Raw genomic sequence first — 24,347 nt, forward strand, 5'->3', positions numbered from 1 at the left:
TGGAGCCATCATTGTTGTTTGGCGGGCCCGGGCTGGATTCAAACCCACCAGCTCAGGTGTATGTGGCTGGCACCTTAGCTGCTTGAGCCATAGGCACCAAGCCTCATTTGAAGATTTTTATTTGTTTTTTTATTTTAAGGTTTTGGGGGGATTAAAAATTTTTTTGAGGCAGACAGAAAGAATGCAAACAATAAGAATAATAACAAAACATTGTATCACTAGAAATACTAATATGCTTTTCTTTTTAAATAATGAGCATTATATAGACCTTAGCAAATCTCCTGGCTTTTATGCTGTCTTGATTCAAATATGAACCTCAATTCCTGTATTCTTATTAATCTATTTGACAGTCTTTGCTTCTTTACTTTTTTGTTGTTCTGATTATTCTTTTTCCTTATCAAGTGACTCCATATAGGTTGATTGATAAAACATATTATTATAAAATATAAAGTTGCATATCATTATTGTTCTTTATTAACTGTTTCTCTTCTCAATTAACCAAAAGCTCTTTAAGAAAAAAGCCCATGTTGTCCTTACTTTTTTATCTCTCATAGAAGATATATAACGCTGAAAAGAAGGGTCATGGATTTGCAGTGTGGCTGCAGCAGATTATATTTAATTATGTCCTTTGTTTTATAATATTCAGAGCATTATTAATGCACAATCTAGTTCTCATAACCAACAAGTCTCATTAACAATTTCTGAAGGAATGAAAATAAATTTAGGTGTTCACTGAAATCCATGTGCAGTAAAGTTAACAAAAGCTTGCTTTAAATGACTGAGCTTCAGACAGCATTGTAAAATAAATGTAAATCTCCACAAGTAGACAGGCCAGTACTTCAAATTATTTTTTCATGAATGTGTGGTATAGACATTAGTTTTCTAAGTAAAATATTTAATTAGATGCTTTCCCCAAAACTTGCTAAATATCCAGATAAATATCACTACTTCTGAAATATTTAAAATCACTTTATTCTAAAATTAATCACATAGGCTAGAATTAAGAATTGGACTATTATTAGTCTCCATGATATCTGTATTAAGATAAAAGTAACATATTAAATTTCCAGCAAATACAAATCTTATGTTTTCCCAAGTTAGAGCCTCACGGTGGTATAAAAACGATCATTTTATTGTACAAGTAACTTGTACGTTTATTCTAAATTTAGAGAGGTGGCTGAAACACATGCTAACACTAAGTTACATAATATGATTTTTCATCTTTGAGATTTGTAAATATACTATCACTTGAATAGTTCTATTTATAAGAATGTTTAGTGTACAATTTCATCTTAACAGTGAAAAGTTGATTTTATATTTGCTTCCAAATCTTGCACATAAGAATACTTTTACCTTTGTTACAATCAGAACATTTATTATTATTTTTCTTTTGCAATAACATATAGCATTTCTCCCTATGATTCTAAGATGATCATTTATAAAAATAACCATACCCTGAAATACTCCACTAACAATAAATTTAAATACATTATAAAGGACCATATAACAATGTATTAAATAATAGACACTAAAGAAAGCAAATACGGAAAGAGTCTGTATCAAAATTGCTTTCGGACAAAGAATGCATATAACTGGAAAGTGAAAACAGGTCAAACATTCAGTGTATAAGAAATGAGAGCTAATCAAAATGAGAGGCTCGTCAATGAAACCGAGGAAGTGAGATCGGCTGGCAGTTCCCTTCCCTTTTTATCAAACTTATTAGCAGTTTTCCTTATCATGTCTAATAGTTTTTCTAGGGGAGAAATCATACATAGAGCAGCAACAGTCTGCACTACCACTCGGAAGGGAACTGCAGGGAAGGGTATTGGTGGAGAAACCAACCCAAATCTATTACTAGTTTATCAGAGCACAGCCGGGGGGCCTTTTCTTCTCTGCTATTCTTATTTCTAAGGAATTTTTCTTTTAAATATGAAATGCTTTAAACTGGGACTGAGGCTACTATGTAGCTATATAAATTTTATAACTAAATCATTATCACTTTCTCACTCATTACTAAAAACAAGAATAAAAACAAAGAACAAAAAACCAAAACTCACAGGAGTCTCCCCCTCCGCTAAACCTTTCCCCTCCCCCAGTACCTGGGTTGGCAAATTCAAATCAACACTAATTACATTACCTGTTGCAGGCATCCTGATTTTTTCCTGTCCATCACCTCAAAGTAATTAGCCATTTTGTAAATTGGACCCCCAAATTAATTTCCTTCACATCAAATGCCTCAGTCAAAACACAGCTCAAGATATTCTCTAATGTGGGTCAAATCTTATTTTCTACTAAATTTCCAATACTCTCTCAAGTTAAGGTAGACTGCTGTACTTTGGATTCCACACCCAAGAACGCTTGGCCTACTTTTCACCATGGGCCAGATTACCCACCACGACCCTGGAGGACACTGTGGTATTTACTGTCGGAGTCCTGCTGCCAGACGGGCTGATCTGGAGGTATCACTCCTGCCAAAGGCTCTGCAACAAATTTTCCCAAAGTTTCTTTTCCATAAATTATTCACTCAAATACATTGTCATAAGACCTGACACATATTTTAGGAAGAAAGTGACCAGAATACATCTTTTCTAGAACAAATGCCCTAACATGCACCTAAAAACGCTTCCCTAGCCGAGCCTTGGACTTTGTCATGTGGAGAAGAGGTCTACAAAGGACAGCCTTGAGCTGAAAATTAATGATGTGTTGAAGAGGAACAAAGGAGACAATTAAAAGTTAAATCTTAGATGGCAGGAGGGCTACGTCAATAAGGCAACACCGGAAAAAAATTGTCCTTAATCTACACCAGCACTACCTGCCCATTACACAGTCCAAGCAATTGACATCGTTCTTCACATAGTGTGGCATGTAAAGATGGGATGTGAGCAAGAATGTCAGATTCATGTTGAATGAAATCAAGTCCTCACAAGTTCTGAATAAATCAAAAAATAAAACCAGCAAAACTCATGTACAGACTTTCCGTTATTGAGAAGATACTCATGCATCCCTGCCCACATAAACCCTAAGAACAGCTGAAGCAATGAATGGTTAGATGCTACAGAGGAGCTAATATGCATTGATCAGTATTATAGAAATATTTTATACCCACACTTATGCAGTGTATCTATTATATAATCCAGCATACTCCAAATTTCAAAATAGAAAATCAGAAAAGTATCAAAACTTAGCCTTCAGATTTCTAAAATATCTCCTTCTCCTAGACATATAAACTTCATTAACAAAAATTATTCCTTCTTTTAAAATATTTTGTGATAAACATAAACATAATTGTAATTACACAGGAGTTAGTTTAACACCAACTAACATTGAAGAAGATAAAACCCAACTCTCAACACAGATAAAACATAGGACATTAACAATTATTACAAAAAAATTCAAATTCCTTTTTCAAAACATTTTAGATGAAAAAAGAAAGAGTGAGGTGCCTCTGTATATAAATAAAATCATAAATTATACTTCTTTACATTTATAATATGGAATAAAACTTTGAGAACAATTAAGGTTAAAAAGTCTTTTGTGAATGGATTGTGTTAACAAATTATCTTAACTAAATACACCACAGATAAAGATGTTTTATTAAATAATATAGCAACGTCATTTCACAAATTATAATACTATAACAAACATACTAGAAAGCAAGTTTATCTTTAAAAAAACTGATTATTACCTAAAGTAACAGGCCTATCTTCAAGTACCTGATATGTTATTTTATAAATAATATTCCTCTATACTTGTCTTTGGAAATAAAAATCTTCATAATTTTTTTGAAAACAGTACACCTTATTGAATTGAATTCTTTGTTACTTTATAAAATCAAGGTACATTTTCTCAAATAATCCAATCACAATAGATTTAGAAGAAAATACTCCTAATTGTTACGGGACCAAACCAAAATGCAAAAAGACTTCTACAGCAGTGACAAACAATCATTCCCCAAAGACAGTCCATACAATATCAAAGACCATAAACTTCCTTCTGAGCTCAGGGTCAATGTTAAGCAACGTCACAGCACTGTGGAAAGGAAAAGCAGGAGGAGGCAAAATTCGGCCAGAGACTAACACTTCTTTAGTAAGGCCCTGCCATTATTGCCTTTCACAATTTTATAAAGTCAAACCATAAAGCATACTTCATAAAAATGTGAATAATTTCACTACCTTTTAGTTTCACATCTTAAAACCAAACCTAGCTTTCCTTCACTGAGTACTTTATGAACTTTTATAGATTTCATTGAGATAATCAAAAAATTTTGTTCAAAAAAAGTCAACAAGCATAGAAAAATGGGCAGAGCAAAGCCATACGGAACAAAACAAGTCAAAACAAATCTATCACATTCTTCATGGAATAAAGGCGAAAAACAAGAGAGCGACATCTTACCAAGCACCCCAAGGCGATAGTTGACTGTGATGACGATCACATTGCCGTAACTTGCCAAGACACTCCCATCATATAAATTTCCAGTACCTTCCATATAAGAGCCACCATGGATATACACCATCACTGGTTTGGGACCCCCACTGTCCCGAATATCTGGAAAACAAATGGTTGGCAACTGTTCTTATCTCAAAAAGCAAACACAATGAAGCAGAGAATTTATTTTCCATTTTAGAAATAAGAGGGCATGATTTTAATACAGTTTTTTAAATTGCTGTTTTCATTAAAGTGTTTCTTAAGCAACTTATATTAAGAGTTCTGTGGAAAAGAGCAACAGGCATCTGTTGTTTTGTTTACAAATTACAAACCAAATTACAAAACTTAGACAAATTGAAATTAAGTTTGAACTTTAGTGCATTATTCAATCCTGAAGTGACAGTGAAACAACAACAGTAAAAAAAAAAAAATAAATAAAAGATAGGATGAAAATGACTCTTAGGATTAATTTTTAAAAATGTTATAACCTCACAGGAATTTATGAACCATAAATAATACTATAAGGATGATGGTGTTATTCCTGGTGTGTGTTAAACAATCTGTTTCTTCACTGTAGATTTACTGTAAAGCTCTGTATCCAATGGAACACGATCACATTTAGTCATCTACGCTCTAGTTTGTGAATATAATTATAGGATTTTATTATATATTGCAATAAGTTTTATTTCACTACTTAACCAATGTCAGATGAATGTTCAGATAGCAAGACTCTGTGCATCTGCTCACTCTTGCCATCACATTCAGGGCGATGTTGTTTAAACGCCAGGTGAAGAGTTTGGGACAGCTTCTCCTGCCACCCACCCTTCCCTTTTGAGAGAGGAACAGAGTGAGTTCTGTTTTCACAACCCGGTGTGGGTGACGTACTCTCCTCCCCACTTTGGCTCTATGTCTTTATCCTGCAGGCAGGAACAGGACAGAGCTAAGGGTAAAGTGCTAGAATGTAAGGTCAGGTCAGGGGATTTCTACAGCTCTGAATTTTAGTCAGATATATTTGCTTTCCTAAGATGATTTCCTCCAATTATGTAATTTTCATGAGGATCTAGAAATAATGTACAAGAGAAACACGAGATGATTTTAATTAGTATTTAAAATCCACTGATCTTTACAGAAAAAAAGCTAAACTATAAATGGGAAAAAGTGATTTTAATTATATGTTATGTTAAATGAAATATGTATGTGTAGCTATATGATTATCAATGTACATGAAAATCATTAATATTATGTGATAGCCCTTGGCCTTTCAAAGGCACAATTTAAACAAAATTAGACCAAGTGTATTTTTTAATGCCAATATTAAAAATATCATTTAATAGTATACTTTTGTTCCTTTGCTTTTGATATTTTTTATCAAACTTAAGTCTCCTACATTTTTTAAAATCAAAGCACCAGCTTTCAGAATGCACTAGTATGATACAAGTTCATTGAAAGATCAAACGCTATTATTAAAGACTGCTTATTGCTTATAGAAAAGAATGACTACTATAAATGCCTTGACTTTTTTATTGTAATTATAGAGTGATTTCTATAAATGAAAAATCATTTTAGAGACTGGTGTGGTGGCTCACACCTGTAATCCCAGCACTCTGGGAGGCTGAGGCAGGATTATCCCTTGAGCTTAGGAGTTTCAGACCAGCCTGAGCAACAGTGATACCCGTCTCTACTCAAAATAGAAAAACTAGCCGGGCATTGTAGTCCTAGCTCCTTGGGAGGCTGGCACAGGAGCATCACATGAGCACAAGAGTTTGAGGTTGCTGTGAGCCATGATACCATAGCACTCTACCTAGGGTGACAGAATGAGATTCTGTCTCAAAAAAAAAAAAAAAAAAAAGATTTTGGGATAAGGAACTACAGCTCAGCTTGCTTATTGGGATATTTAACTTGGGAAATGGCTCATTGTAGAACTTAGAGACTTTTTAAAAAGTCAGTCTTAAATTTGACTTGATACCAGTGCATAAACTTACTTTCACCCTTCACCGTTCCAAGGCTGTTCTTGGGAAGCATGTCTTGTTTTAAAGTAGTGACAGTTAACACAGAAATCATGCCCTAAATACAGCTACGTTTAAGAGGGAAATCTAAATTTACTTTCTCCTTGAATCTTTGGAAGAGAAAATGGTATTCACTCATTTGTAAAGATTTGAGGGCTTGTGGAGATGTTAGGCTTACACAGGGAGAGTAATCCTTTTGAAATTGTTAAACCATGCACCTTAAATGCCTGTGTGGGGCATAGTTTCAGCTTCTTATTTTTCTAGTGTGTCTGGTACTGAAGAAGCAATATAAATTATTAAACTGAAATAATTAACTGGCTGTTCACAGCAGACACTGTACTCTGCTAATTGTATGCTTGGAGGTGGCACAGAGGGAGGCTGTTTCAGAATTCTTCTTTAATTAAAATTACATAGAATTACAAAGCACCGACTGTGAACAGTAATGAAACCTTGGTGGAACCATTCTGTTCACCTGGAAAACAATACAGCCACATGTCGAGAAGACCTGCCACGTTTCATACCTAATAACAAAATGAAGTGGACATTGTCTGAGAACACTGATGATATGACAGCAGATTCTAGGAACTGTTTGAATGGTATCTCTTATTTTCTCTGAAAATTAGATTTGAAAGAATAGCTCAAATTAATCTTAATTTCCAATTTGTCATTGCAAACTTTTCCAAGATTTCATCCTTGCATAGGAACTTAATATATTGAGCTGTTATTTTCCAGAATGTTCTATAAACCTGATGTTAGTGTTACCAAAAGTATTAATTACTAAAGTAAAAGTATTGGATTTAGCCACCATTAATTTGCTAATAATGTCTGGGAAACTGTAGAAACTTTAGAAATTTTTTATTGCAGAAAGGTTGGAATTCTTAGATAGTGTATTGTCAGAGTGATCAACCTTAGGCTCTACTTTTTATAGTGTTATATCAAAGATTTTTATCTTAGGCTTTACTTTTCTGTGTTTTTGGTGTGAATACTAACTAAAGCAGTTTAAATTATAACTATATACTTTGCAAAAGAACCAGAATCTTTATAAAAGAAACTGATCTATCAGTCTATCACTGAATCCTACCTGCTAATGTCATCGTTTTAATCATGGTATTGGGGGCATTTCCCTTCAGTGCAAATACATCAAATGCAGGTTAGTAATTTATAATGAATTGTTAGGGCCAAGTCATCCCTCAAACCCTCACCTCCTATCTTACTTACTGTGAACGTGGAGAAATACATGATTGTGGATTATCACCAACACTTTTCCTTTTGCCTAAAACAACCACTGTCAATCTTACTTAAGTCTGAGAATTCTCTGAGAGATCTTACAACGCTAGCTCAGTTCCAGTAAAAACTACAAATGTTCACCAAGTCTGTTTACGTTTTCTGTCATTTGCGATGTTTTAGAAATTTTACTACTTTTTTTTTCTTTTTTTTTTTTTATCGAATGGTAACTGTGTACATTGATGCACTTTGGGGGTACAGTGTGGTGTTTTCATACACAATCCAAGACACTTTTTTAATGTAAGTGCTTATTGCAGTAAGTCTCCCCCTTAAGGCTGCTTTTTTTTTTTTTTTTGGTATCCCATTGGCTTTGTTATATTGTGTTTCTATTTTCATTTGTTTCAAGAAATTTTTAAATTTCTTTCTTAACTTTTTCATTTACCCAAAGGTTGTTCAAGATTTTTGAGCCTCGCTAAGCACAAGGGCTCTAAAGAGAGCAGGGGAAATACAACTAGGATGATTCTCCCTCCTTCAAGTTTTTAAAGAAAGTATTTTAATTAAGTTCTTCAAGTTGCAAAAAGAACAAATTGGAATCTGAGTACACATCTTGATTTTAGGTTTTAGGAACTATTTTATTTTTCCGATAAACTGAAATTTTAAGCCAATGCAGCAAATTTCAATAGAAGTAGAATAGTTGTGGTGGACAACCAGCATTGGGAATCACAATTCTCTTTAATGCTCCCTCATGGTTAATTATGGATCATATAAATAATTCCTTAATTTTTTTTTGTTTTTTTGAGACAGAGTCTCAAGCTGTCGTCCTGAGTAGAGTGCCGTAGCATCAGAGCCACCTTAAACTCTTGGGCTTAAGCAATTCTCTTCTCTCAGCCTCCTAAGTAGCTGGGACTACAGGTGTCCACTATGATGCCCTGCTATTATTTTTGTTGTTGCTGTTGTTGTTGTCATTGCTGTTTAGCTGGCCCAGGCTGGGTTCAAACCAGGCTGGCGCCATACCCACTGATCTACAGTTGCCACTGTGAATTTCTTATATATGTTTATTAGTTTCTTTTTTCTTAAAGAATCCACGAAGTGTTGTTCAGGGATCAGAAGCAATCCCAGCAGCTTCTTAGCGCCAGCCTCTCCCCAAGAGCCTCCCCAGAGAAAACGGCCACCCAGACTATCCTGCTGCTGTTTGGGCTGGGGCTGGGCTTGAACCCGCCACCCCCAATATATGGGGCTGGCGCCCTACTCCTTGAGCTACAGGCACCACCAGTAGTGTCTCACTCTTTAAACATTATTTTGATGCTCTGTTTTCCCATTGCTTTTACTTAAATATCTTAAACATAATTCTAATATTTAAAGTTTGTGTGACAAAAAATAGATAAATTAAAAAAATAAAGTTTATGTGACAACATAATTTCTTCTGATCCTTAATTGTATAGGCTTATTCTATTGTGTGCTTCACAATTTATGTTTTGGCTCTCACTTATCTGTGTCTCCAGTCTATACAACTTTGTTGAGTCTAATTGTACTAGTAACAAGAAGAAAAAAATCACACGAGCTTGAGGTCTACGTGATCAGCCAGTATCTGGACAGAGAACTCATTTTTAGTTTGATTATTCATCTAGCTCCATTATTGTCTTTAGGTCCTGAAAGTTGTGATATATTTCCCTCAGCTTTGGTGGGGATTTTAAGAGTCCTTGTAACGTTGGGAAAAGTTTATTTATAATACATAGATTTTTGAATGCATAGTTTTTTTCTGTCTAAGAGTACATATATGCACATTGAACACATAAAAATACTATATTTAAAATATTTCCATAGGAATTTTGTGATATACAACATCTTATAAGAAATCTTTATTTTTATTTGGAAAATGGCCCTTTCTCTAATGAACCATGTAAAAATATTATTGGTGGTTGGTTATTTTCTTAGTACTTGAAAGTATTTTTCAGTGTTGCATACATTTCTGAAGGGATAGTCTTTCATTTTAATGTATGATGCCTGCACATGACCAGGGATCATGTGCTTACTGTAACATTAAGCCAATATTGGTAGAACTACTTTTGTGAATTTATGACTTTTGTCCATAGTCAGTGGGGACAAAAGTTCTGTGGCTCTGTAAAAGTAATCTCAGTTTAGTTTTACTATTTAATACATTAGGTATATGAAAGTACTTAAATTAAATGTGCATGTGACCAGACATTATTTATGGGCTATTCTATGGCTGACAATAAATAATAATGATTTTGCTGTCATTTTATAGTGCCCAGAACATACAGCCTGACAAATTTCTGTTTTCATGTGGCTAACTATATTTAGGCCTAAATTTTTGCCATTTTTAATAATTTTCTCTGGTATTTGAAAATAATGTATGTTCTCTGGTTAGTGGTCAAAAATGCTATCTATTTTCTTAACTACTCAAACTTGCTAATAAAGTTATTTAGTACTAGTTATGTTTTTGATTTGTTGTATACCAAGCCAACCCACTAATATGATTATTGTAAAGTCACCTAATATATTTTTAAATATGTGCTAACTCCATTTCTCATTTACATGAATCTTTGTTTTAAATTAATTTTTAAGCACTGAATCTACATCTAAATATTAGTGTAAATAACTCAGATAATACAATATATAGTAAAGTTTGTGTAAGTCAACACTCTTATTCATAAAATCTCTGCACACTGTTTTTCATTTACTATGTCATTCTGTGTTCATTTTTGTTCAAATTTATTTTTGTGTCTTGTCAAAATATTGATACAAAATAAAAGATAGGCTCAGTCTGCCATTATAAAGTTAAAAAAAAAAAAAGAGAGAGAGAATCCACAAAGTGTTTGATCATATTTCAGTGTTTCAGAAATTTAACAGTTTTAAAATTGTGAAGCATTGTTTCAAATCTTTTTCTGATATACAAAAATATATTTCAAGATATGTTTTATGCCTCCTACTCACTCGCAAGGACCTGAAGTTATCTTTCAGAAACACCAATAGAATTGGTTCAGAAACACCAACACAAGCAGAATTTTTGCTTGTTAAACTGGACTTAGAAGGGTTAAAGATACATCTTTAGTTAATAAACATACAAAATCTACAAAGCAAATTTTATAAGCTCTATGTAGGATATAAATTGCATTTAAATATTGAAATGTGAATATTTAGGATTTGTTAGCACAATTTAAATTAAAAAAAAAAATCTCTTAAATTACTAAAGTAAAATTCCAAACTAGAATTGACTGCTTTAATATTCTAGACTTCTGACTCCGGCGTGGTGGCTGACACCTAGAATCCTAGTACTTGGGAGGGAGAGGCGGGTGGATTGCCTGAGATAACGAGTTCAAGACCAGCCTGTGCCAAAGTCATCTATAGTTGCAGCTACTTGGGAGGCTGAGGCAAGAGAATTACTTGAGTTGTAAAGTTTGAGATTACTGAGAGCAGTGACACCATAGCACTCTACCGGGGGTAGCAAAGTGGGACTCTGTCTCAAAAAAAAAAAAAAAAAATCTGCACTTCTGAGCATTTAAAAATATTCATTGATTTAATAACTCCTGTGGCTTAGTTCAAATACTGTCTGCCAATTTAAATAGAGGTTTAGAATATTTTAAATGGCTATTTAAAAATGTTAAATGTGCTTCAGAACAGTGTCATAAAATAGATTCACCTTTGCACAGTTAAGCGATGGATGCTCAGAGGTATCTGTTCTAAACATTTAAATGTCTTACTTAATGCTGTTTTTCCAAAAGAAAAAACAACACATTAAATGGGCAATCAAAATATTTTTAAAAAGAAAAAGTAATGTATATTAACCTTGTGACTATGCTGAGAGCATTTGAAGTTGACACAGATATATACTGAAAAGTCTCATAGACTTTAAATATTTGGATAACAAATGACTAGGAGTGAAGAGTTTTCAAAGGGTTCAACAGCTTCCAAAACCTCCAAGTGGAAGCCGTCTTCTTTCAAGCTTTGGGAAAAGTAAACTTCGCCTACAAAGTCAATAAATGTCCTTAATTTTTTGGCATGATGATGATGATGATGATGATTATTATTGCACAATAAAAAACCCAGAAATATAAATAAATGTCCTGAATGTTTGAATGCATTAGATTTCCAATAGTGTTAAAAAAAATCACAATGTGCATTTTCATATTATGTTTATTTTTAGCTATTTAACATTCAAAATAATAACTCTTGGGCAGTTATAATGATTTATTTCAATATTAATGACTGCTTTGTGTTTAATTTGTATTCCACTGCTGGACTTCATGGTAAATGAATTTTTAATCAAATGCCATAATTTCATTTAATCAAAATAATTCTTAAGTATTATAAAAATCAAATATGATATTTAAGCTTTTAATACTTTACTACTATATTTTTGTTTTCTATTGTGAAGGAGTTTATTAAATAGATAAGTCAATGCAAATAATGCAAATTATTAAGTAAAGACTCATTTATTCATTGTTCTCCTGTAACTTACGGAATTAGCACTTGTCCTGGCCTGGTTGTTGATTATTTCGTTATGGAAAAGCTTTCTTACCATATTGTTAATATCTTTATGAGGTGTTAAATTACCAGGTTTCTAACAATTTACTATTAAACCTGAGATTCCATTAGTCACCACTGTATAAAAGTTTTAGTTAGGATATCATTTAGAAAAGAACGAAAGAAAAAAGTACGTCCTAAGTGGAATGAAGAACCTACAGGCCTCTCTGGACACTCGGTGGAGGGGAACTTAGCTTTACTGCGTCTCTCAGAGTTACAGGTAGAGGAAAGCTGGCAGGAGAAACAGCCTGGCTATTAATGAAGCAGGAGATGGATACTTGCCAAACTGGAAATAGTCTCTCTGAAATGAAAAGATATCCTTTAATCTCGTTTAAGAAATACCTATAAACTGTACCAAAATTCTTATGAGGAGCCCTGATAGTACTTACGTATTTTAGTGGTTACACAAGGCGTCAGCTGCTATCTGAATTGGTATAATGCCTTTTCTTATCGACATAACTTAATTGTATTTATACCACAATAAAGCAAATCAACTGAAAACAGTATTCCTTTAAAATATATTGCTCAAGAAACACTTTATGCCAGCATTTTAGTTTGTCCTTCATTTTATTGGGTGAGGGGTTCTTTTTAAACAAATATCAAATGTAAAAATGAAACACATTTTGATTTGGGGTGAAATATTCACATAGATTAGAAAACATGCAAAATGGGCACAGAGGCTACAAGGGAGAGATTGTTAGTTCAAAGAATGTGGACAGATTCCAGTCAAAACGTGGGATGAAACATATCAAAAGTCAGTTCAAGAAAACAAAAAATGCCCCTCTTTTAAAACATCTTAATGGTTGGCATCAAAATGTAAAACTTAACATTCTTTTTTTAAAAAAAATTAAAAATGTATAATTTATGTGTAACAACAAGCAAGAAGACAAAACACATCAAAAACGGGAATTAAAAACAACTCTTCAAAAAAAGACAAGAAGTAAAAAAATAGAAAGGGGTGGAAAAAGTGATTGAGGCCCTTGTCATGCAAATAGATTTGGTGGGAAAAAATACCTTCATCTTCAGCACCGTCATTATCACCTAAATCATCTGTCTGTTTCTTTGTAAGGGGACCTAGGATTGAGAACGGAGAAATAGAGGGAAAAAAAAAGACAATTCAAGAATAAACAAGACTGAGGGGGAAAAAATAAATATAAATACTAAAATTCTCAAGGACATTTCCAAAAAGAATGGGGAAATGGTTATATCATAATTGATCACCTATTATGTTTAAGAAAAAAAAAATCCCTTTCCCCAAAATATCTCACAGAAGATTTGGTTTGTGAATAAATCCAACATAAAAAAATACATTATGTTTTTAAAATTCAAGTCATAATCAAAGGAAATGATTTTTTAATACCCATTTCATACAAAAAAGTAAACGGTTCTATTAGTTGAAAGAACTTATTAGTAATTTGTTCAGTGTCTTCTCTAATTTACATTGGTGACAAGAAGAAAGGAAGTAGATCCAACTCATTCTTTTACGTGGGACAATATAACAACATTAGCAAAAACAGAGATTAACATTTGGGGGTTGTTTTCTTTTTTCTTCTATTTTTTGTAAGAGCATTAACACTTGGTTTTTACATATTAACTGATATATTTTTCAAAACTGTGACTTTTTAAAATTACTTGTCATTACACAAATATTTCCCCATGTGTTTTCATTTGATTATTAGCTGTGAATTTAAGACATTTGCAGCCTGCACGATACATCAACAGATAATCTCATTACTTGGCAGAGCCAAGGTACCGTCAGTAGAACTTAGTGTTTAGCTATTAAAGAAGTTATGAAGTCAGGGCTTATATTTCATAATCAATTTAGTACCATAATGGAATTACGCCTTACTGTAGTTTCATGCCCAGTATAGTTATTTATAACAGGAGCTTGTTTCAGGAGAATAATTCTATTAAAATACTGTGAATGTTTAATAAATATTTTTTTATACTTAACAATGCTAATTTGCTAGAATAAAGGAACACACCAAAGGGGAAGTCAAAGGCCATCTCAAAGTAATTTTAAGTGTCACGGAATTGACATCCTAGCAGGCAGGAAGCTAGTGAAGCCCATGTTTTCTTTTTGGTTTGTTTCCACAACCATTTAACTTGTACGACATTTCATAACACTCATGCACAAAGCAATCACTACGGACACACAACACTGAAGTTAAAAGACAGCCAACCACATAGCAGAAAGCAAGATAATTTTATCATGCATAAAATAACAGTTGAAGCAAAAAGAAGATAAAAAAGACTGAAAGTCATGTGTTGATATCAAGAACAAATAGTAGAGAAGCAGGCATTAACTCTAAGCGTACTTTGTAGGGAAGGATTGATAAACATTTTGAGAAAGACTCTAAATCTTTTCAGAGATTACTGTGCATTATATTTGTAATTCAAAACTGAACCTGCTATTGTTACTCCTCAAAGAATGCAAAACACCATCCCAGAAAACAGAAGGAAAAAAGAGACATATAATACAATTATGTTTCATTAGCTCTGAGAGATAGCCTTGAAAAATAGTAATAATGGGTAAAGATTAAAAGATTGGCAGCACAGAAATTGATGTAATTGACAACCTGAATTGTAAGGGCATAGTGTCAAGGTCATTCCAAATACAGACAGGGAAACTGTACACAGTAAATTAAGTGATATATGTTCATAGTCACACCTATAAGCAATTATTCCATCAAGAGAAAACCTAAATAAAGCAATAATTTATAGTAATTGGCACTTAGTTACAGGTTCACAGAAATCTGCATAATTTTACTATCGCCCTGTTTAACTGCAAAACGCGCCTACAGAATTATTTAATGTTAATGCAACAATATTGCTACATTTCTGAAAAGTTTATATATTTTTAATTTAAGTTTTTTAAATTCCTAAATCAAAATACAATAGGTGAAATAGTTCCAATTTTAAAACATCATTCAAAATATTAGATTACAAACATTCCATTTTCAAGTTTTTTGTTTTTCTATAATTATCTAAGGCTACAAGTACGTGCTTTTTCACATTTTTACTTTCCAGGAAGCTATACAAAAGTTATGGTTGTATTTATTGATTAGCAACACAAAGTATGTGCATGGTATCTTTGCTGCCAAAACCCCATCTAGTTTCTAATTTGTGTTAAATTACCTAATCTGCTTAATTCTTGGCTATCTTAAGGAACCACAGTTGTAAGATCAAACATTTATTTCCGAATCATTAATTAGCTAAAATTTGAAGCACATGTTAAATGTATCGCAATTAAATTACTCTGTTTATTACGTTCAGGACCCTATAAGATATCTTTCTTGGATGATTCAGATGAAATCAGATAGAAAGTGTCTTTCTTTCCCCTCCTACATTACCCAAGGCAATTTACAGGATTTCCATGGGAAATCATTCAGCTTCTGTAACTGAACCAGAAGTTTTACATACTTTACATGCAGACAGAATTGCTAGTTCTCGGGCCTACAAGTGATAGAGGAGTAAGAAAATTTTAATCAAAATATAATCTCCTACTTTTTTGCACGTGGGACATTGTTCTCAGTTGCTATTTGATAGCATAAGAAGAGAAGTTATGGAAATGGCACTGGACGCGCTGAGAGATTCCCTTGGATGGACGTTTGATCGACCCAAGTTCACGTTGCTGCTGTTAGTATCACCTTTCTTTCTTAGGAAACTGTGCGCCTCTCAACTGATATGGGATAATGATTGCATACAAATACCACACAGGACATCTTGTATAGCAGTAAATATGATGAATTAGGTGTAGATATTGCTTCAACATTATAAATACAGGGGGCATCATTATCCCAGAGGAGGATTAAATCAGATTCTTCCAATAAATTTCACCTATTGATACTAAATAAAACCTTATTGTTAGGTGATATTAAATTGTTTCTATGATGTGGACTACAGCAATATTTTAGTAATTCCAGTGTAACAGGATTTTTTTAACATGAATTTTTTACACATCTGATTTTTGACGGTTCCCTGGAAAGAAGGGGGTTAGTAACAGTTTTTGCAAAGCAGATTATAAGAAGAAGGAAAATAGATTTCCTTTATCTCTATGCCTAAAGTCACTGAGAATAGATATTTGAGAGGGTCTGGGTTGCAAATGGAGAAACTCTACATTAGTTTCTCTGAGGAAGCCTCAGTGGGGTAAATAAGGCTTGTGGGTGACAGAAGCAGCTCCTGCCTCATTTCAAGGTTCCTTATTCCCACGCTAGAAATAACGCACACGGGGCTGCCTGCTTTTCCTACGCCACCCTGGCTCATTTTTTCTTTATTTTAAACTGTTACAATTGATGTAATTACTGACATTAAAACATTTTAAGTAGAACGAAATATTGTAAGAGGTAATTGGCAATAACTTTCTCATGAAAAGTAGATAATCACACTTTAGGGAGCACATATTTCCTACGTAGAGCAGCATCATTCCCCCAATGGGCAAAACATTTATCCTTCAAACAGAAATAACAGTTATTAACAACAATCCAACTACAGCTTATGTTTCTCCTAAACAACAAATACTGCATTTTCAATACCAGCAGGTTTAAAATAGGTCTCTCAGAGCACCAAAATAGAAAGCAAATGAGCCCACTAAACCCCGAATGTAGAAGTGATTTATTCCACCTTGAAACTCCATTGGGTCTGTCGGCCCTGAGGAGCCCACACATAACTCTCATTAGAGTTAATAGGAAAGTGGACCTCCTGTCACCTTGCAAGGCAGGGAGAGGAAGTACGGTATTTTATATGTCCATAGGCAATAAATAGATTCAGTGGTGAAGCAACAGGACTAAGCAAGGTAAAGGGAACTCCTAACCATGAACTTTGAACTCATTTAATTCCAAAATAGTTCTTGTAAAATTAACATGATAATAATCCCAAGCCTGGGCCTTCAGTGGCAGACCTGGGCTACATTCCTACATTTCAGATCTGACCACGGAGCCTTTCACTTATTAAAAAGGAGGCAAACTGTCAGCATTTTTCTGCAGTTAACTGGAGAATAATTAGGAGCTGAAATAATTACCATCCATCTGTATTAATGCTGCATTTTATCATACTCTTTGATTAAGGGCTAATATACTTTAGGTTCTAATACATTAGAACTGATTATAAATTCCTTCATTACAGGTTCAATTCAGCAGAAATTACTCAGACTTCATGTCTCATGTGTGTACAAAAGACAAACAGGTTGGAAGTATTATTAGTTCCTCAGTTAGAAAAGCCGGCTGTGAAAGATTTGTCCTTCTCTAGGGAACAAGCCTCGAAATTTTTCAGGATTATTTAGAGTTTGTGGCTCCAGCAGTTTCACCATGGCAGATGGAAAGCCCTGGCCGGGGACCTTGTCCTCCTCTCTCTGTGTGTGTCCTCTTGACCCAGGAGCCTTTGAGGTAAACTGACTATAAAGCATCCCTCAGGCATTTCCGCAGAATGAGAGAATTTAAGGATATTGCCAATGGTGTTCTGGTGTGATTGGAAGCAGGATAAATAAACCTGCTAAGGACAAAATTTAGTTTATGAAACTTGAATCAAGGATGTGAATAATCTAAGTGTATTCTATACACCAGAATTCAATGCATTTTAAGTGACAACAGGAGTATATTATTGTATTTAACACTGAAATAGAATGATTTAAAGAAAATAGGTATTGAGAAGTTGGTATCATAGCAAAGCTCCTGAATTTTACCTATTGAAATGTAGTTGATTTTATATAACTTGAATGATTACAACCTTTTGGAAATACAGAAATGAATGAAATGATTTGGAATAATATTCACTAATTTGATTCTGCTGTATTTACTTATGCAATGCCATAAGTTTGCATTATGCTAAATAAAAATATAATGCAAACCACTGTGATGAGATATTGAAAGTAAACTTTAGAACACCTGATAATTTTCAAAAGAATCCACATCTGTGCCAGCGTTGGTGGTGGCGCTCTGCCATGCCTGGCGGTGTGTGGGTCTCGGCCGTGAGCGGCCTGTTTAGCCTAATGGTTCACATGTGCACAAGCTTCAGAAGGGACTGACCTTCAAGGGCATGACAGCAGGAGCTAGTCTTTATGTTTATCTTTGTGTTCCAAGAACACACCTACATGAACACAAAACAGAATCCCCCAGATAATTCGTCAAGGCAGAGCACAGCTAGAAACATGACTTTGAGGTAAAGGAATATCTTACGCTAAATTTTGCAAAGAGGAAAAGAGAAAAATTCTCTGGCCTAGTACATTGAGAAGAGCCCATTTTTATTAAGTTTTTCTTCATAAAATGACCTTGATTACTACACTTTACAGTCAAAAGCAACTTCTTCTAGAATAAAAGTGATAAAAGTAAGCAAAATCGGCTAACCCGCATCTGAGTATCACCAAGTTTCACGAGCTCATTTGGTAAGCCGCTTGTTTGATTTTTTTTAAGCGCAGATGCAGTATTTCTACAGCAGAAAAAGTCATAGAATAAGGTTTCCTTCTTGTGTGGGGGAATGTGCTGGCTAGTACTCTGTGGAGGGTACCGTCCACTGCCCTGACTTCCCATCCGTCACCCAGGGTCGCAGCAGGCAAATAAGGCAGAAATAAGGCGAGGCCACAGGAGCTGCAGATGCCCTGCTCCCGTGCCAGCGCTCTGCGTCACACGAGGTGCTCAGGGTACGTGGTGGGCAAAAGACTCAGGCAGCTGCCCTCAAAAATTACATGGTAGAGAAAAGTCATTTAACAAATAATTGCACACGTAGCTATACTTACACTCTGTGCTAAGTGTCAAGAGAGAACAGTCTCTGTTTTATGAGATGTTATAGGAGGTGACCTAACCAAGCCCGGAGGTCTTGGATGAAGAGATGAGATGTGTCGTGGGCTGCAGGAAGAGCAGACCAGAAGCAGGTCGAAGGATGGGCCTGGGAGTGCAGGGTGGGAAGGAGATTTCAGCCAGGAAAAGTGGCGTGGAGAAAGGCCTCACTGCCAGAGGGGCCTGGAGGTCAGTGTGGCTTGCATACAGGGAGTAGGACAGAGATGGTGGGCGAGGACAGCAGAGACCACACAGGCATCACGGGAGATGCAACAAGTTCAGCCTGAGGAATTTGGTCTTAGTCCTAAAAGCAACGGGAAGCCTTTTGCAGGGTTTAAGCACACACTGATAAACTCTGCCCCATCTGAATCTTAAACAGAAAAATCAGGAAGAGGCAAAGTCAGAGTCACAAATACAGCAGGGAATGTTTTATACAGAGGCCTGCTTCATGTTCTCATCAGGCAAGTGTAGCTTTATTGGAATAAAATTAGAAGATGGCAAAGGAGCCTCTAAGGTCTTATTCCATTTCTGTTTGCAAATAAAATGAGTGTCACCAAAAAGCAAAATCCAAGAGTCCTACACTCCTAAAATTTATAAATCTTTTTACAGTTTCTATTAAACATATATTTAAATTTAAATTCATTTTACCTGAGAATCAACATACTGAGCATTAGCAGACCCTGACTATCTTGTACTCATACAGAGACGAAATGTTCTACTAGCCGCCTGGGCCTCCCAGCATCTCAGTACAACAGAGACGGCTGCATTCTCTCTTCCAGCTGAGTTTTACCTGCCGGATAGGGTTAGCTGTCAGAGGTATAAATCTTTCCATTGTTTGCAAACTCTAAGTCTAGAAATATTTACCCGTTTCTTCTCTCTCCCCCGACCTCAGAGAGTTTGCACTAACATCCCTGTCTCTCTCAACACTTTCTTCTGGTAACGCGGTCAGTGGTCATCATTCCCACGTGACTGAATCATGGCAGAAGCCTGTGATGTTCCTAGGATCCTTCCTGCTCTGGACTCTCTCAATCTATTTTTGTATTCCATAGGTTTCTGATGTTGTCGAAACTAACAGCAGCAAACCCACGGGGGAAAAAGAAAAGATTTAATCACTGTAAATTAACATCAGCTAAAATGTACACACATTCAACTTCTTCTAAGGCTAAAATTGCAAGCCCTCTAAAGGAATAGGAACTTAGAAGCCTTAACTGTCTTACTTAGATGTGGAGGATCTCACACTGTGAGTTTTAAAATAGCTATAACAAGACAGATGAAAACTAAATATGGCTTAACACTAGTTTTGATGTTTTAGAAATTCATGAGCAAAAATAAGATATTTTATATTCCAAATGGAAGCTAGTAATTTAAAATATATTTTTAAAGTGCTATGCAGATTAACGTTCCCTAAACCTGACTTTCACTGCTGTTTAAAGGTCCTGATTCCTCTTGTCTTACAGCAAATGTGCCAACTCGACCCACAAGACCCTTCTTACTATTTCCAGATTGAATGTCTGAGTCTCCCTGCTTTCCAGCATGTATCTTTTCCCTATGAGTCTTGCCTCTGCCGCACAATAAAGTTCTGTCGTACTGACATCGTGTGTGTTTTATTCCATATAGCTGAGTCCTTAAACTTCTATTATAATCGACTCAGCTTGGAAAGGGGGAAAGGTGTTAGTACAGACGTGGGAAATCTCCCATAGAAGAACAAGAAAAGCTGGGAAAACATCAGAGTGTCACTGCGTGTCCTACAGTGTTACGGTGAGACACCCCAAACGCCTATTCAGAACATGAACGAGAAGGGTGGTTCTGTCCTGCTCAGCGAGACCTGACCATGAAAACACTTTAATTCCTCAGCCTCACTAAGTTGTATCTTCATAAGGGGGATAACTGAAGGAGTAATTGTGAAGATTCTATTTTCTGAGTGGATCTCAATGGAAACAGGCCACTAGAGGGCTAGCCTTCTGACAGCACGTGTGACACCCTTGACAGATTTGGGTTCACACGCCCCTCCTCCCTAAAGTTTTCTGACCCCCACTGAAGCACAGTGCCCAGCTCTTGTCTCTGGGTCCTGCTGCCACAGGTGAGTTGTCAGGCTAGTGGCTGTCAGGGGACAGATTTCTGTGCTCCTCTCTCGTCCCTGCTCATTATCGCACCTGATTTATTAAACAGTAAATATCAACCTGTGAACCCACTGACTATGTGCCCAGACAACAGGACAGGAGAGCTAGAGGCACCCTACTGAGTGGCCACCAAAGCACCTCACTTCACAGAAAAGAGTAGAGTATTTAGCTGATTTCACCCAGGCTCACAGCTAGTTTAAGGCAGCTCTAGGTGTAGACCTCGGGTTTCCCATCAGCCTGGTTGCCTCCTTTATAGTAAGCCACACAGCAGTGAACACTAGCAGAGAAAAGAAAAAAAAATAGAACAGGAGAGTTGGCCATAGCATGGGTCTGTTTTAAACAAAGCATAAACCATAATTATATTACAACTAGAAAGCCTTTAGTATTCCCCTAAGCAACATTTTATTTAGATGCAATTGAGGTTAACATTTAAACAAGAAGAAATGTTTACTGAAGTGCTTTTAAAGAAAAAGGAAAATAAAAAGAGCCCCTAAAAACATGGATTTTGAAGAACCAAAGATCCTATAATTTGAACTAAATAAGTAACATCATTTAAATGGAATTATTTCTCAGTAGTGTATATTACTAAACTGAGTGATGTGTGGATAATTAAAGCTTCGAAAAATTAAATTATCAACTAGACCTAAAAGAAGGACAAGAATAGCCAGAGTGAGTGGACGGCCCCACGGGGCGATGATGGGAGAAGCTCTGCAGGGCTGGCGAGCAGCCAGCGTGTACACGGCCGGGGGCCACTCCAGCTCCCCCGGTATGTTGGCGGGGCCCTGTCCCAGGATGCTCAGACTGCAGCATGACTGAGAAAATGAAGGGTTACCACTCGACGTGGCAGGGTCACACCAGCCACAGTGCTCCTTGATGATATTCTAACTACTGTAGACAAGGTGTATTTTTAATTTCCCCTTTGGATTATTCTCAAAGACATTTTCAAAAGTCTATGACTCGAAAATGTACTTCCCAAAATATGTGTTAATGCTACTTGGTATTTTGTCTGTGTCACACTAGATTTGGAGACAGACACGTAGAGGTTTGGATGTTGGGCTTTTGTGTGCTAGTGTATAAGTTCTAATTTTTTTATCTCATAGAATCTCAGGAAACAATACAATCCTCTCTGAAAAAAATATTGCTATAATAATTAAAAGTGACTACTACAGGCCTTAGCATAGGAATTCTAGTTAAATATCTGTGCACTCATAACCATACGCACATGTATACCTCCCAGCGTAATATGCACCAGAAATGAAAAGACTTTAGAATTAGGTTGTCTCGCTCAGTTGCCTATCGCTGGATGGGTTTGATGGTTTTCTTACCCTGTCTACTACTAATGTCTGTAAATGTGAAGTGGAATAATATTTGAATAATCAACTACCATACAGATTCCAGGTCCTGGGTATAGGGTACCTGGTATGGTGCCCGATCTATGACAAGAGAACAACAATGTAACAGTGATTATTACTGACTTGCAGGTGAGTAAGAAGGCACCGAGGGCTCAGAAAGATGATGGATTTGTTGAATATCTTCTGTTAAGTAAGTGGAGGAGCCAGGACATGGACCCCATCCTGTATTGTTCTGAAATTCATACACTCAGGACTATTCTGTGCTACCATAGTATATCACAAAAATGTCACAGTATTTCTCCAGTACATAGAGTAGCAGTTAAAATCTGAGAATACCTCATGGTACTCTTACACACAGTATGTGAGACTCTTGCCCACAGAGAGCAAGCTCTGTTGCTCATTATTACATGGCATGAAGGGCATCGAAATTATGAAGAAAAAAATAAATGGAACAGTTTGAAACATAAGTGGGAAGTGGAGGGCAAGATGTCCTGGGTTGTTCTTTTATGGGATAAGGAAAGAAAGTCAATGTTGACAAGACCAGATTATAAACAAACAAACAAACAAAAACATACGCAGCCCCTTTGTCTGCAGGAAGATAACTGTCCTGGCTGCCCTGTCCCAAGGACGCTGAGAAAGCAGACCAGGCTTAGCCATGGGAAGGGTAGTCTGTTCAAATGGAGAACTGCAGCTCTGGACTTTAGTCTGTTGCTTTGCCCCAGAAGGGGACACAGTGGACTCCATGTGTTCTAGGGCCAGCCTGGGATGCTGTGAGCTAGCTGCTCCCCCAGGCCTCAGAGGCCTGAGCAGAATGAGCTAGCTCATCTCAGAGTCCAGGACATTAACACAGCGCTCAGCTTCTAGTCGGAGCTCTGCCTTTCACTAGGTGACAACCTGTAGGACATTGTTCAAGTCACTGCATGCCTCTCAGTCTTCAATTCTTCAGCTGCCAAAAGAAAGACACAATATCTTCTAACCAGTTTGGGAGATTGTTGTGTTTGTGAAAGCACTTCAGAAGGCTTCCACACATGATGTAGAGGGTTCTATAATTGGTATTAAGTGAGCTGGAAAGAGTAGAGACTGCTACTTACAAAGGGCATGGTTATGACACAAAGGGCTGACTGCAGCACATGTTCAAAATAAGAATATTTACATTATCTTAGAGAAAAAAGTACATATATACTTTTAATTTTTTTAATTAAAATAATTTCACTTTTCAATGTGCCTGTTAGTAAATAGTAATTCAAGTTGTGTGTGTGTGTAAGACAATCTCACTGTGTTGCCTAGGCTAAAGGGCCCACGCCTAGCTCACAGCAACCTCACACTCTTGGGCTCAAGTGCCCAGGCCTCTTGCCTTAGCCTCCCAAGTACCTGGGAATATGGGTACCCTCCACAATGCTAGGCTAATTTTTTCTATTTAGTAGAGATGGGGTCTTGCTATTGCTCAGGTTGGTCTCAAACTCCTAAGCTCAAGGGATCCTCCTGCTTCACCTCCCAGAGCCCACTGCACCTGGCCTCTAGAATCTGAATTCCAGATTTTGCACCCAGAATCTACCACTCCACCTATTGTTAGACTTTTGGCAAGTTACTTAATAACCCTGGCCCTTGATTTATTCATCAGTAAATTGGGACTAGAAATGCTTTATGCCAATGTCAGAGGATTGTTTATAAGATTAACGGCAGCAATAATATATGTATAGCTCTTAGAACATAGTCTGATATATGTTATAGACAACATAAATATAAGAATTATTACTAAAGCACAGGAAATTGAAAGCTAAAAAATAATTATTGACAGAACAATTGCAGGAGAAAAATAAGTATTTTGTGGTGCCTTTAAAAAAGTAAAGGTTCTAAATATATTTAATAACAGATTTTTATCAAATTACTATTTGTTATTTAGTT

General features: G+C 35.8%; 1 protein-coding gene across 6 annotated transcripts in view; it reads right to left on the reverse strand.

Annotated features, from left to right (window-relative positions):
* The window catches only part of NLGN1 (neuroligin 1), a 947,633-nt gene that overhangs the window by 493,654 nt on the left and 429,632 nt on the right, over window positions 1-24,347 (reverse strand). For 3 of the 6 annotated variants that reach the window (XM_012807907.1, XM_003794286.2, XM_012807908.1), the window contains one exon: window positions 4,393-4,545. In XM_012807907.1, coding sequence (XP_012663361.1) covers window positions 4,393-4,545 — 153 coding nt within the window. Of the gene's footprint in view, window positions 1-4,392; window positions 4,546-9,237; window positions 9,256-13,214; window positions 13,275-24,347 lie in introns of all 6 variants that reach the window. The other 3 variants (XM_003794287.2, XM_012807909.1, XM_012807910.1) reach the window with 2 other exon arrangements.

This window comes from Otolemur garnettii, unplaced genomic scaffold (assembly GCF_000181295.1).
Source record: "Otolemur garnettii isolate 467f Iridium unplaced genomic scaffold, OtoGar3 scaffold00078, whole genome shotgun sequence".
NCBI lineage: Eukaryota > Metazoa > Chordata > Mammalia > Primates > Galagidae > Otolemur > Otolemur garnettii.